The 14,845-nt window shown below is 46.6% G+C and overlaps 1 protein-coding gene across 1 annotated transcript in view; it reads left to right on the forward strand.

The window, feature by feature from the left end:
- The window catches only part of SULT2B1 (sulfotransferase family 2B member 1), a gene marked incomplete at both ends in the record, with an annotated part of 33,413 nt that overhangs the window by 12,077 nt on the left and 6,491 nt on the right, over positions 1–14,845 (forward strand). The window contains 2 exons of the mRNA XM_082862262.1: positions 7,547–7,686; positions 13,385–13,593. Coding sequence (XP_082718388.1) covers positions 7,547–7,686; positions 13,385–13,593 — 349 coding nt within the window. The remainder of the gene's footprint in view (positions 1–7,546; positions 7,687–13,384; positions 13,594–14,845) is intronic.

A 14,845-nucleotide genomic window follows, 5' to 3' on the forward strand; every position in this document is an offset into this window, starting at 1 on the left:
CCCACTGAATTCTCTCCCCATCTCAAAACCTGAACATAATCACAGCAGCAAAATCCCTTTTCTGGTGCAATGGATCATGTTCGCAGTTTCTGGAGACTGAGACATGGACCTCTTTGGGGGGTGGTCATCATTCCACCCACCACAGACATTAAATGGAATTGTACAGACGGCGATCTCCTGAGTCTGTTTTCCTTCACTCCACCCAATGCCTTTGGGACCCATCTGTGCGGTGGTGAATATCAAAGGTTTGCTTCTTGTCCTTGCTGAGTAGTACCGTGTGGTGTACATGTACCACTGTTTATCCACTCACCTGCTGACGGACGTTTGCGCTGCTCCCGGTTTCTGGCGATTATGAATAGGGCAGCTATAAACATGCGAGTACAGACGTTGGTGTGAAAAAGAGTTTTTGTTTCTCTTGGGTGAACTCCCAGGAGAAGGAGAAACTCTGCTTTAAAATCTGTGCTTATCTTAAGATATTTCATTGAGGTCTATGGATATACAATATCGAATATAATACAATATAATGATAATAATTATAACATACACCTAAGAGTTAAATATTCCTGTGACCAAGGGGAAGGAGGTGGACACTGAGACTCAGAGAGGTCATGTAAGCTGCCTGAGGTCAAACCTAGGTCTTCCTGACCACCCCCCACCCCCAAGACCCCAGGGCCCCTGCCCAGAATGAGCACACCTGAGGACAACTGTATGACGATTGGCGAGGCGCTACCCCATGGCACTGGGTGGGTTCAAAGCCCAGCTCTGCCGTCTGCCGCTGTGTGATGTTAGCCAAGTGACTGCCTCTCTGTGCCTCTACTTCCTCATTTGTAACGCGGGGATAGAAATACTATAGCGGGTAGCCTCCTAGAGTTGTTGAGGAAATAAACGAACTAAGGCACGTAATGTAGTGAGGAGTGTCGGGCCAGGGGGCACTGTGAGTGTTATTTGTATTTCTTCATAAATATTGAGGGAGGCCCTCCGTGTTTTGATATGTTGGCAATCCAGACAGAACGCCCCCCCGCCCAGGCTACGGAGGGCCTTGAGCTCTGGGCCACGTGGGGGATGAACAGGAAGGAGAAACTGGAGGCCAAGAGACTCTGGAGGAGGCTGCGTTGAGGGTCCAGGGGGGCGAGGAGGAGACCTGAGCTGGACAGGGGTAGTGGGGACAGAGAAGAAGAGCTAAGGCCTGGTGGACTGGGGGGCGGGGGGATGGGAGGAAGGAGGATCGCCAGGTTGGGCCATTCTTAGAGTTTCATGTCCTGGGGTCTCCCTAGCAGGGCAGGCCAGGCCCCTTCGAGGAGGCTAAGTACGTCCTTGGCCCATTGCCCGTCATGTGGGCTGTAGCTCTGTCCGCTGTTCCTCCTGCGGCTGGTCTCTGCCCCAGCCCAGCTGTCACCTTCATTCCTCTGCTCCAACCAAGCAATAGCTGCATGCCAGGCCCTGGACCTGGCATGGGAAAAGAATGGGCTCGGAGCCCAAGGAGAGGAAAGGTCACCCCAGGACCATATTTAATTTACAAGGTGGGGAGAGAAGACACACAGCACCTGTTTGGGGACACACAGTAAGATTCAGCCCAGCAGGAACCCAGGTGGGCGTCCCCCCTCTCCAGCCTCCTGGCAGGAGGAACAGCTGATGCAAGGCCAGAGGCTGGAATAGTGCTTGGTGCATTGGGGGGCTTTGACTGGAGTAGGGGGATGTGGGGAAGGAGGGCCTGGAACAGAACTGTCTACGGGGCTGAGGTTCAAATCTCAGCTCTGCTCGGTACTTGCCGCATGGCCTTGGCCAAATCGCTTCCCCTCCCTCAACCTCCGTTTTCTCACCTGTCGCCTCGTAACATGCAGGGAGATCCCAGCTCTCCCCCAGTCACGTCTCGATTATTTATTAAACGTTGATGCTCAGTCATTTACTGAGCAATAGTTGTTCTCGGCCCAGAGGGCGCATGGTAAGGTCTGGACACTGTTGACCTGGAATGAGGCCAGGCTTTGGAAGTTTCTGAAGTCCCCAGAGGGGATTCTAAAATGCCCAGGGCTGAGAACCACAGAGGCAGGTGTTAGGAGGTAACAAGTGCTCTTTGAGTTTCCTTAACTTTTTTCCTGGTAACCCCTTCATTCATTCACCCATTTATTCATTCAAACGTTCATTCATCACACATTCATTTATTCACACATTCGTTCAATCACACATTCATTCATTCGCACATTCATTCAACCACACATTCATTCATTCACACGTTCATTCATTCAGTCAAATACTGGTTGGACACCAACAATGTGCCGGCACTGTGGATTCCACCCTGGCCTCCACGCTGGCCCCGCAATTTGGAGATTGTAAGTGCTGAGGGGGATGGCGGGACACCCTCATATTTATTCATGTATGCATTCAGTGACTATTTCAAGGACTCCTGAAGGGCACAGTATCTTTTCCTGGTTGGCAACCCCATTTTCCTCTCCGGTAAGCTGGGGAGGACAATTCTCCTTCAAGGAGCTGTTGGTGAGATCAAAGACAAAAATAGCGCTGCACGCTAAAGGGAACTTCAGTGTCCTGAGCATTTATTAGGAGCCAGGGGCTTAATGTATATTATCCCTTTTAATCTTTAGGTAGGATTAAAACCTTGAGGTTGAGATTACTGTTATCTTCATGTGTCAGAAGAGGAAACTGAGGCTCAAAGAGGTGAGATCTGCTGCCCAGGGCACAGAGAGAGCACATGTGACCCACCAGAGCCAAGACCCAGGCACTTAGCAGCTAATCTGCCTAGTGACGGATGGCCTCACAGCCCCGCCCACTGGCCTAAATCCGCCTGGCAACTAGTGACATCACTAATTCTGCCGCCTGCGCTCAACCTATGACATCACTGAACCATAAAGTAATTACAATAAGCTGAGGGCCTACTGTGTGCCAAAGGCGGTGCCAAGCAGCCCCTCCTCTGGGCTCACACGATGCCCGGTGTTGCCTCTATTACTAAGTATAATAATAACAATAATTTTAGCCTGGATTTATCGAATGCAGACCACAAGCCAGGCTCTATTTTAATCATTTTTATTTCTATGGGTGCATTAAACCCTCCCACTATCTCTATTTTTTAAAAATTAAGAAACATTTATATAGTGTATATTCCTATGTCAGGCCCAGTTCTAAGCACTTTTCACATGCTCACGACCATCCTATGAGGTAATGTTTACTTATTATCCCCATTTTATGGATGGAAGGACCGAAGCACAGAGAGGATGAATGACTTGCCCACAGCCACATGACTGGAGAGAGGTAGGATTCAGACTCATGTATTCTGGCTCCAGGGTTTATGTCGTTAACCAAGACACCATGCTACTTCTCCTATCCCTATTTTACAGTTGAGGAAACAGGCCTAGGGAGATTAAGCCCCAGGCCTCAGCTCTGCTAGAGAGTGCCAAAGCTAGACTCTGAGCCTGCAATGTCCAGCTCCAGAAACACAATATTTCTCACATCTGTCTTACTTAGGTTACTTAGAAACAGGGCCTGCAAAGCCCCTGCCACCACCCCTCTGAGGTGACCAGCCCTTCCTTTATGGTCCCCTGGGGAACATCCCCCAGCCAGGAACAAAGGAGGCCTTTTCCAACAGACCCTAGACCACACGCCAGCTTCCTCCCTAGCCTCCCCCCGGCCCCGCCTTGGGACACTGCCCTTTGGAAACCCTGGCTGGGCTGAGCCTTACCTGGGCTCCCCAGAGCCCTCCTTTGACCCCAGGCAGAGGAAACAATTCTCTAGCTTTTGTCCTTCTCCTGCAAGCCTGAGCCTGGTGTCAAGCCTTGGAGAAATTCCCCATCCCTCAAATCTCTGAAGCTGGTGGAGGCCTTCAGGAAAGACACTGGGAGATCCCTGGGCAAGTCACAGCCTTTAATAGGCCTCAGTTTCCTCATCTGTCAACTGGGCACACAAGGGAAAACTAACAGAAAAGGCCTGTGCAAGACAGCTGGGGTTTCACCTTCACTGGGCCCAGCACCTCGTCTCCATTTTTTTTTTCCCTTGCCTCATTTTTATTAAAAACAGTTGTTTTAGTGGGAAGCGTAATTTTTTCCCTTTAATGTTTTATTCATTCATTGCAAGTTTTTTTTTTTAACATCTTTACTGGAGTATAATTGCTTTACAATGGTGTTTTAGTTTATGCTTTATAACAAAGTGAATCAGCTATACATATAACCCCATATCTCTTCCCTCTTGCGTCTCCCTCCCTCCCACCCTCCCTATCCCACCCCTCTAGGTGGTCACAAAGCACTGAGCTGATCTCCCTGTGCTTCCCACTAGCTATCTACTTTACATTTGGTAGTGTATATATGTCCATGCCACTCTCTCACTTTGTCCCAGCTTACCCTTCCCCCTCCCTGTGTCCTCAAGTCCATTCTCTAGTAGGTCTGCGTCTTTATTCCCTTCCTGCCCCTAGGTTCTTCATGACCTTTTTTTTTTTTTTTTTAGATTCCATATATATGTGTTAGCATACAGTATTTGTTTTTCTCTTTCTGACTTACTTCATTCTGTATGACAGACTCTAGGTCCATCCACCTCGCTACAAATAACTCAATTTTGTTTCTTTTTATGGCTGAGTAATATTCCATTGTATATATGTGCCACTTCTTCTTTATCCATTCATCTGTCGATGGACACTTAGGTTGTTTCCATGTCCTGGCTATTGTAAATAGAACTGCAATGAACATTGTGGTACATGACTCTTTTTGAATTATGGTTTTCCCAGGGTGTATGCACAGTAGTGGGATTGCTGGGACCTATGGTAGTTCTATTTTTAGTTTTTTAAGGAACCTCCATACTGTTCTCCATAGTGGCTGTATCAATTTACATTCCCACCAACAGTGCAAGAGGGTTCCCTTTTCTCCACACCCTCTCCAGCATTTACTGTTTGTAGATTTTTTGATGATGGCCATTCTGACTGGTGTGAGATGATATCTCATTGTAGTTTTGATTTGCATTTCTCTAACGATTAATGATGTTGAGCATTCTTTCATGTGTTTGTTGGCAATCTGTATATCTTCTCTGGAGAAATGTCTATTTAGGTCTTCTGCCCATTTTTGGATTGGGTTGTTTGTTTTTCTGACATTAAGCTGCATGAGCTGCTTGTAAATTTTGGAGATTAATCCTTCGTCAGTTGCTTCATTTGCAAATATTTTCTCCCATTCTGAGGGTTGTCTTTTCGTCTTGTTTCTGGTTTCCTTTGCTGTGCAAAAGCTTTGAAGTTTCATTAGGTCCCATTTGTTTATTTTTGTTTTTATTTCCATTTCTCTAGGAGGAGGGTCAAAAAGGATCTCGCTGTGATTTATGTCATAGAGTGTTCTTCCTATGTTTTCCTCTAAGAGTTTTATAGTGTCCAGTCTTACATTTAGGTCTCTAATCCATTTAGAGTTTATTTTTGTGTATGGTGTTAGGGAGTGTTCTAATTTCATTCTTTTACATGTAGCTAGCTGTCCAGTTTTCCCAGCACGACTTATTGAAGAGGCTGTCTTTTCTCCATTGTATATTCTTGCCTCCTTTATCAAAGATAAGGTGACCATAGGTGCATTGCAAGTTTTATTAAAGTAAAACACAAGTGCTGTGAACAGAGCTTCAGTCAATTGCCCAAGGGATTTTGCAGAGGGCGCGCCTTGTAACCAGCTCCGCCCCCATCTGCCCCCACTTCCCAGGGGTAACCATCTTCCTGCCTTCTAACATCATAGGTGATTTGTCCCTGTGTTTGAACTTCCCCTAATTCGAATCATATCATCTAGACTCTCTTGTGTCCTTCATCCTCCGTTCAACATTTTGTTTCTGAGTTTTACCTGTGTGGTGGGACCCTAGCCCTCTTTGTAAATCCTCACAATATCTATAAATCCTCTTCACTATCCCGAAATGAAATCCACAGACAGTATAATCCACTTACACGCATAATCTTTCCCCCAGTTCGATGTATTGTCCTAAGTGTACCAGAAAGGACCGCAAATGGAAATTAGCACCGAGTAACGGCTAAGAATGGGCAAATCCGTGTTTCATGGGGCCTGAAGCTTATACTGTTTTGAAGGGATTCCCCTTAAGAAAAAGAATCAGGGGTATTCCTTGGCGGTCCAGTGGTTAGGACTCTGCGCTTCCGCTGCAGGGGGCCCGTGTTCAATCCCTGGTCTGGGAACTAGGATCCCACAAGCCACCTGGCGCGGCCAGAAAAATAAATAAATAATTTTTTTAAAAAAAGAAAGAATCAGTATGTGTGACTGCAACATTAGGAAGAAGGAATGTTTGTTTAGAACGAGAAAAGAAATTACAGTGACTTGTCTCATTCTGAAAGCTGGCAAACACTCCAAATATTCCAAATATTCCGGCTTCTGGCTTCAAACCTGAGTCTCCTCCTCCACCCCATACTTTTGGTGCCAAGCGCCCCTGGGCATGTGATAGCGTGATCCGACTTCCGTGTCCCCAGCCCTCCTGTCATTACTTGCGCCCAACTAGTGTCCCGGAAGCAAATCCTGCACCCAGCCAGCTCGCCATCCCATAACTACACACAGACATGACCGCAAACCTTGTAAATATCCCAGGAAAGTCCAATGAAATGCATCCCCAACTCAGCTTTACCTTAGCCAGGTCCCCAAAACACCTATCGCTCTCCCACGCCAGGGTCAGGAGATCTCGAGGGAGGCTGCAAAGGCAAGAGTGATCGAATTAAACGGATTGTTCTCAATACATCTCACTTTGGAAAACTGTACTTCCTGGTATGGTTATGTGAACACATTGCAGGGTTTTGGGAAAAGCAGCTTGAGTGAGGGGTTTGAAGCTTAAGACTGCCCCAGCTTCCCAGGGACTCCACATCTGGTTTTCGCAGGTGGCCCTGCCGCTCTGTGGCCGCTTAGGAATGGGCAGGGCACCAGACTCTTTGGCCTATGTTTGTAAAATGGGGGGTGCTGCCTTTCTGGAGTGTTGAGGTGAAGAGTAAACATGTGGAAAGCGCTTAGTCCCACTTTGCAGAGGTGAAGCGCTGCTTGTCCCGCCAGCTGTGTGGCTTTGGGCAAGTCACTTAACCTCTCTGTGCCTCGCTTCCTTCATCCAGAAAATGGGGATAATAATCATTGTCACCTCATAGGATTGTTATGGGGTGTTAGTAAACCATCCTCACTTTGCAGATGAGGAAAAGGGCGCAGAGAAAATTCCTTGCCAGTGTTCCACCAGCGAGCGGGGTGCACCTCGCCCATCTCCTTGCTCGCCCTCCGTCACCTGCCCCGAGATCCCTCCGCCACTTTCTGCCGCCATCTGTCCTGGAGGCCTCAGCTGTAAAGCTGGACCCTTGTGCGGGCTCCTGGGACCTCGAAGGACACTCAAATGCAGGCTCCGTGGGACTTCCCTGGCGGTCCAGTGGTTAAGACTCCGCGCTTCCACTGCAGGAGGCACGGGATCGATCCCTGGTCGGAGAACTAAGATCCCGCCTGCAGCCGACCTTAAAAAAAAAAAAAAGCAGGCCCCTGGCCCCCCACTCTCCCAGGGGTGACACCTGTCCTCGCCTCCTTCCCGGTCCTTACGGTGTCTCTCCTCCATCCTCCTACAGCCAGAATTTGTCAGGCGAATACTTCAGGTATAAAGGCATCCTCTTCCCCGTCGGCATCTACTCACCTGAGAGCATCAGCATCGCAGAGAACTCGGAAGTGCAGGACGATGACATCTTCATCATCACCTACCCCAAGTCAGGTACCCGCTGGGCCGGGGCAGGGGTGCTACGGAGAGTGCTGTGGGTGATGAGAAGGGTACACTAAGGAGAATGGAAGAGGAAACAGGGAGGGGGTGGGGCGGATGGGGGACGCCTTGGTCCGTTCAGAACCGAGGTGAGCTTGGCCTTTGCACTGGCAGGTCCCTCCGCCAGGGGGCACCCTTCCCACCAGATCCCTGTGTGCCTCGCTCCCTCCGTCCACCGGGCTGGCTCTCACACCCACTGGGAGGCCTTCCCGGACCTCCCTGGCTAAAATAGCGTCCCCATCCTGTCCCTCTCTATCCCTTAACGCCCCTCATACTTTTCTTCACCGACGGCCACTATATCGTATTTTCATTTGTTGATTTAGTCTGGCTTCCTCACTAGAACATGGCTCAGTGAGTACAGATATTCCGGTTTGTCTTGATCGCGGCTGTGTTCTTTGAACCTAAAACAGTGCCTGGAACTTATTCAATAAATATTTCAGGAAGGAGGGAAGGAAGGAAGGAAAGAAAGACCTTAATTTTCTCCATTCGGTTACTGAAATGCTACTTACTGTTTGTCTACCACGTGCAAAGACACAGCTCTGAACAAAGGAGACATTTGTTGGGAGATACAGGCTTCATTTAAACATGCAGTCGCCTATATTACTATCTAATTAGGGTTAGGGTGGGTCCCCTCCCCCTCAAGGAAAGGTGAAGAGAGCATTAAGTGTAGGTAATAAGAAGGTCTGCGGGATAAGGGCAGGCTTCCTGGGGAGAAGATGTTCATGCAGAGAGTTGGAATCTGCAGAGCAGTTTGAGTGGGAAAGGGTATCCTAGACAGAGGGACAGCATGTGCAAAGGCCCTGAGGTGGGAGGTGGCTCGGTGAGTTTGAGGAAGCAAGAGAAGGTCAGTGGGACTGTGGTGGAGGGAGTGACAGGAGAGGCCCGGTGGCAGGGGGTGGGGGAGTTCTTCTCTAAAATGTTGGAGCTGCCTTCTTAATGTTTTTCAAAATATTTTTGAAAATTTTCAAAATATTATATTCACCTTTTCCAGCATAGAGTTCGATGAGGGTTTTTTTGCTTTTTGGTAACATTAAAAAAAAATAATTCCCATACCATACAATTCACCCATTTGAAAGTGTAAAAATCTATGGCTATAGTATATTCACCAAGTTGTGCAATCATCACTACAGTCAACTTTAGAACATTTTCATCACCCCTAACAAGAAACTCCGTACCCATTAGCCATCACCTCCCAATCCCATCCACATCCCTAAGCCTTAGGTATCTGTTTTTTCACTGTATGGACTTGCCCGTTCTGGACGTTTCAGATAAATGCAATGATACAATATACGGTCTTTTGTGTCTGGTATCTTTCACTTAGAGTAATGTTTTGGAGGTTCATCCAAGTTGTTGTCAGTGCTTCCTCCCTTTTTATGGCCGAATAATATTCCATGATATGGTTATACTCTATCCTGCTTATCCATTTATCAGTTGATAAACAATCAGTTGGTTTGTATTCACTCTTTGACTCTTATGAATAATGCTTGTGGGAACATTGATATACAAATCTGTCTGTGGATGTGTTTTCATTCCTCTTGGAGTTCTATGAGTTTTGAGAGACATATACAAGATACACCACAATCAAGATATAGAGCAGTTCAGGGACTTCCCTGGCGGTCCAGTGGTTAGGACTTGGCACTTCCACTTCAGGAGGCCTGGGTTCAATCCCTGGTGGGGGAACTAGGATCCTCCAAGCCATGTGGCATGGCCCAAAAAAAAGATATAGAACATTTCCATCACCCACCTAAAACAAACAAAAAAACCCTTTGTGGTCAGCTCCTTCCTCAAACCAGCCCCGGGCAACCATTGATCTGTTTGCGGCCCCAATAGTTTTGGCTTTTCCAAAATGTCATATACATGGAATCGTACCCTATGTCGCTTTTGAGACTGACTTCTTTCACTCAGCATAATGCATTTTAGATCCATCCAAGTTGTATTTTTTTGTTGCTGAGGAGTATTCCATCAGCTGGATGGACCACGGTGGGTTTATCTATTCATCTGTTGAAGGACACTTGGGTATTTTTCCAGTTTGGGATGAGTATGAATACAGCTGCTATGAAGTTTTGTGTACAAGTCTCTGCATGGAAATACGTTTTCGTTTATCTTGGGTAAATACTTAGAAGTGGGATTGCTGAGTTTATGGGAATTATGTATGCTTACCTTTATGAGAAACTGTCAAACTGGTTTCCATAGTGGAAACCATCTTGCACTTTTTGGCAAGCTGGTTTACCATCTTGCATTCTCTCCAGCAACATAGGTGGGCTCCAGATGCTCTGCTTCCTTGTCAGCACTTGATATTGTCAAGTTTTTTAAAAAGTCATTCTAACAGATGTGTTCTAGTATCTCATTGTGGTTCGAATTTGCATGTCTCTAGAGGCTAATGATGTTGAGCATCTTTTCAGGGGCTTACTAGCCATCATTATCTTTCTTGGTAATGTGTCTGTTCCACTTTTTTTTTGCTCTTTTTAACTGGGTTGTTTGTTTTCTAATTATTGAGTTTTGAGAGTTCTTTATATAATCTGAGTACACATCCTTTATCAGATATGCCTTTTGCAAATATTTTCTCTGAGTCTGTGGCTTGTCTTTTCATTTTCTTTTCAGTGTCTTCTCAGAGCAAAAGTTTAAATTTTGATGAGCTCCAATTGTCAATTTTTTCTTTAATGGATCAGACTTTTGATGTCACAGCTATGAAATCTTTTCCTAAACCAAAGGCATAAAGATGGCCTTTATATTTTCTTCTAGAAGCTTTACAGTTTTAGATTTTACACTAAAGTCTATGATCTATTTTAAGATAATTTTTATGTGTGGTATGAGGTATAGATCAAGGTTCTTTGTTTGCATATGGTTGTCCAGTTATTCTAGCTATTTTTTAAAGTTTAAAATATCTTAAATTTCTCTCTTAGAAAGTAATGCATTCATAGTTCAAAATTCAAGAGGTACAAAAAGGTTTACACTGTAATATCTCTCTTCTCCCACAGTCACCAGTAGTCTCTGTGTATCTTTCCAGAATTTGCATGTACAAAAAAAAGTGTACATAATTTTTTTTAACTTTTTTCCCACAAAGGTTAACACGATACACGCCATTTTGCCTCATGTTTTTGTTTTGTTTTGTTTTGTTTTATGGTTGTGCTTCTTTTTCCTTGTATTTTGATATCATCCTATCTTAGAACTGTAAACAAAAGCTTCCTGGTTTTTGTTTTTTCTTACAGTTCCATAGTATTGCATAACATTAGATGTACAAGAATTCTTGTTTAATTAGTTCCTTACTGATTAGCTTTTCCTGGTTTCCAATCTTTTGCATTTATTTTTTTTTTAATTTATTTATTTATTTTTGGCTGCGTTGGGGTCTTCCTTGTTGCAGGTGGGCTGGGCTCTCTCTAGTTGGGGTGAGAGGGGGCTACTCTTCACTGCAGTGCACGTGCTTCTCATTGTGGTGGCTTCTCTTGTTGCAGAGCAGGGGCTCTAGGCACACGGGCTTCAGTAGCTGTGGCGGCTTAGTCGCTCCGCGGCATGTGGAATCTTCCCGGACCAGGGCTCGAACTCATGTCCCCTGCATTGGCACGCGGATTCTTAACCACTGCACTACTAGGGAAGTCCCCAGTCTTTTGCATTTATACACCATATAAACTTTACACACAATGCCACATCTTGTGCAAGTGTCATTTGCACACGTATGCGTTTATCTGTAGAACAAATTCCTAGATATGGAATTGCTTGGTCAGAGCCTCTGTGCGTTTGCAATTTTGATGACTATAGCCAAATTTCCCTCCACAGAAGTTGTGGAAATCTGTTCCCCAAACAGCAGGCTTTGTTTGAAACAGCTTTGGTGATAGACGGTAGTAGTGATGTTTGCACAACAATGTGAATGTACTTAATGCCTCAGAACCGTACTCTTAAAAATTGGTAAATTTCATGTTAGGTATCTTTTGCCACACACCCACAAAAAAAGAATTATTAAGTGGTAACAGGGGATTAAAACACCAAGGGGTAAAGAGAACCCTAGACAATACAGGAAGAGCCAATACGGGGCGAAGCCCCTCCCTCTAGGACTGAAGCAGAGAGCACCCAAGGAAATTTGCTTTGGGATGCGGGGCGGGGTGAGGGGGAGTAAGTGTCACTGGGGTCTACTGCACTGCTGGCCGCTGTCCATCACAAGAGCTGGCTGGGAGAAGCCCAGGAGAACCAGGAAGAGAAACCCCATCCTTCTGCAGGGTTCCTCTGCGCCCTCTACTGACAAAGCTTCACATTGCACTAGGTGGCAAAGGAGATCCGTTTACACAGCTCCAATGGCACAAAGCAGGGCAACCGAGAGTGGATTTGGAGCTGAGAGGCGATACGCTGGGAACTGGCACGGGGTAGTTCTTAGAATCCAGGACAATATAATACTAATGCCAGGTGATTGTTCACATTACGATGATTTCTCATCTGACCTACCTGTAATCTCCTGGAATCCAGACCTGTGAACTGGGTCATGGATGAGATCCCTTCCTACTATGTGACGTTTGTGGCTCCCTCAAGAAATCAAGGGCTTACTCCCATGAAAGGGCAGTGAAAAGAGCTGAGATTTTAAGTCTAGCCACCTGAATTCAGTTCCAGCTTCCTCTATGTATTAATGGAGTGCTTCAGAATCTCAGAAGCTGGACCCAATAGCAATTTATTTCTTGGGAATTCCCGGGCAGTCCAGTGGTTAGGACTCCATGCTTTCACTGCCGAGGGCCCGGGCTCAATACCTGGTCGGGGAATTAAGATCCCACAAGCTGCGTGGCGCCGCCAAAAAAAAAAAAGAAATTTATTTCTCATTCCTGTAAATTCCAGCTAGTGCTGGATAGATGGGGGGAAGTGGGGGGGAAATCCATGCAGTCTCCAGCATCCTGGCTCCTTCCATCTTATGGCTCTGCCATCCCCAGGAGCCCCAGTTTCCACTGGCATCTCTGCACTCAGCCAGCAGGGGCGGGGGTGGGGGTGGGGGTGGAGAGGAGGTGTCACGTGGCCGGTGTTTATGGGCCAAGTCTGGAAATGGCTGCACATGGCTGCCACTGCACTTCCTTGGCCAGAACTCAGTCCCACGGTCCCCCATGTAGCTTCAGGGGAGGCTGGAAAAATGTCGTCCTGTTATATTCCCGGTAGAGAAACGAAATGGGGTTGGGTGGACAGTTGCCACTTCCAAGCTTTGCCGCCTTAGTTAGCAACTTTGTTTCTTTGAGCTTCAATTTCCTGCTTTGAAAATAAAGATAACCAACCCTAAGTGGGAAGAGGGAGGGATAAATTAGGAGTTTGGGATTAACAGATACACACTACTATATATAAAAGAGATAAACAACAAGGACCTACTGTATAGCACAGGGAACTATAGTCAATATCTTGTAATAACCTACAATGGAAAATAATCTGAAAAAGATATATATATATATATATATATATATATAAAATATCTGAATCACTTTGTTGTATACCTGAAACTAACACAAGATTGTAAATCAACTATACTTCAATTTTAAAAAAACATAACCAATCCTAACTTCTGTGCTGTGTGAGGAATCCATGCATTAAACATATGTAGCAAATTGTACAATAATGCAGCCATTATGAATTTGATTGTATCCCCCCTTCACCCCTCCCCACCTCTGATTAATTTGCCCAATTCTTCCAACAGGCACAAACTGGATGATTGAGATCCTCAGCTTAATCCTAAAGGACGGGGACCCCTCCTGGATCCGCTCAGTGCCCATTTGGAAGCGGTCGCCCTGGTGTGAGGCCATCATGGGTGCCTTCAGCCTCCCCGACCAGCCCAGCCCTCGCCTCATGAGTTCTCACCTCCCCATCCAGCTCTTCACCAAGGCCTTCTTCAACTCCAAGGCCAAGGTGCGGGAGGATGGAGGGGAGTGTGTGTTGGTGGGGCAAAGTATAACTAACTGATGAACTCAGCACCTATTTATTGAGGACCTACTGTGTGCCCGGCCCTGATCTAGAACAGCAGCAAATACACACCCAAGGAACACCTGCCTTATGAGCCCACATTCTAAAGGGGACAGACAAAGAATAGATGGAGTAAATAAGGAAAAGATCGAATACATCCAAGGTGATCAGTTCACATCGAGAAGGAGGGGAACATGGGGGTTAGAGTTAGGGGTACGGGTTGCAATTATAAATAGGGTGGTCAAAGGAGGCCTCAGTAAGAAGGCGTGGATTGAGTAAAGACCTGGGAGGTGAGGGAAGGAAGCCAAAGGGGGTGTCTGGGGGAAGAACATTCCCGGCAGAGGCATGAACAGGTGCAAAGGCCCTGGGGTCGATGTGGCATGCCTGAGGTCCAGCAAGGAGGACTGTGTGGTTGCATCTAAGTGAGCAAGGGGGAGAGGAAGAGAGATGAGGTCAGAGAGGTAACAGGGACCAAAATGTGCAGGGCTGTGGGGAGTTTTCTTGTCGCTGATTGAGACAGGAGCCAGGGGAGGGCTCAGAGACAAGGAGAAACAGGATCCAACTTAGGTTTTCACAGGCGCCCTCTGGCTGCAAGTCAGGGAACAGACCATCAGGGTGAGGGCAGAAGCCAGGTACCAGGGCGGAGGTGACAATGGAGGCAAACAGGGTGGTGGCCACAGGGAGGTGAAGAAAAAGGGCTGGGTTTGGAGTGTATTTGGAAGATGGAACCAGGAAGAGTGGCTGGCAGGTTGGATGTGGGTGTGAGAGAAACAGATGAGTCAAGGGTGACTGCAGGGGGTTTGGTTTAAGCAACTGGGAGGATGGAGCTGCCATGAACTGAGACGGAGAGGTTGCGGAGGAGAGGTTTGGGAGGAAGATGGCTCTGCTGTGACCCATCGACACCCAGGTGGAGGATGCCAATGGGCAGTGAGATAGACAAATCTGGATTTGACAGGAGAGATGTGGGCTGGACACATCTATTTGCAACCTATTGAGATGTGTATATATATATATGGAGAGAGACAGAGACAGAGAGAAACAGAGACAGACAGAGAGACAGAGACAGAGAAATTAAAGCCAGGAGACTGGTGGGATCACCAAGGAAGGAAGTGAGTATAGACAGAGAAGAGATCAGATTGCAATCTAGGGGTCCCCAATACCACCTTCAGGTTCAGTGATTCACTAGAAGGACTCCAGA

This window comes from Leucopleurus acutus (assembly GCF_964270905.1).
Source record: "Leucopleurus acutus genome assembly, chromosome: 20".
Classification (NCBI taxonomy): domain Eukaryota; kingdom Metazoa; phylum Chordata; class Mammalia; order Artiodactyla; family Delphinidae; genus Leucopleurus; species Leucopleurus acutus.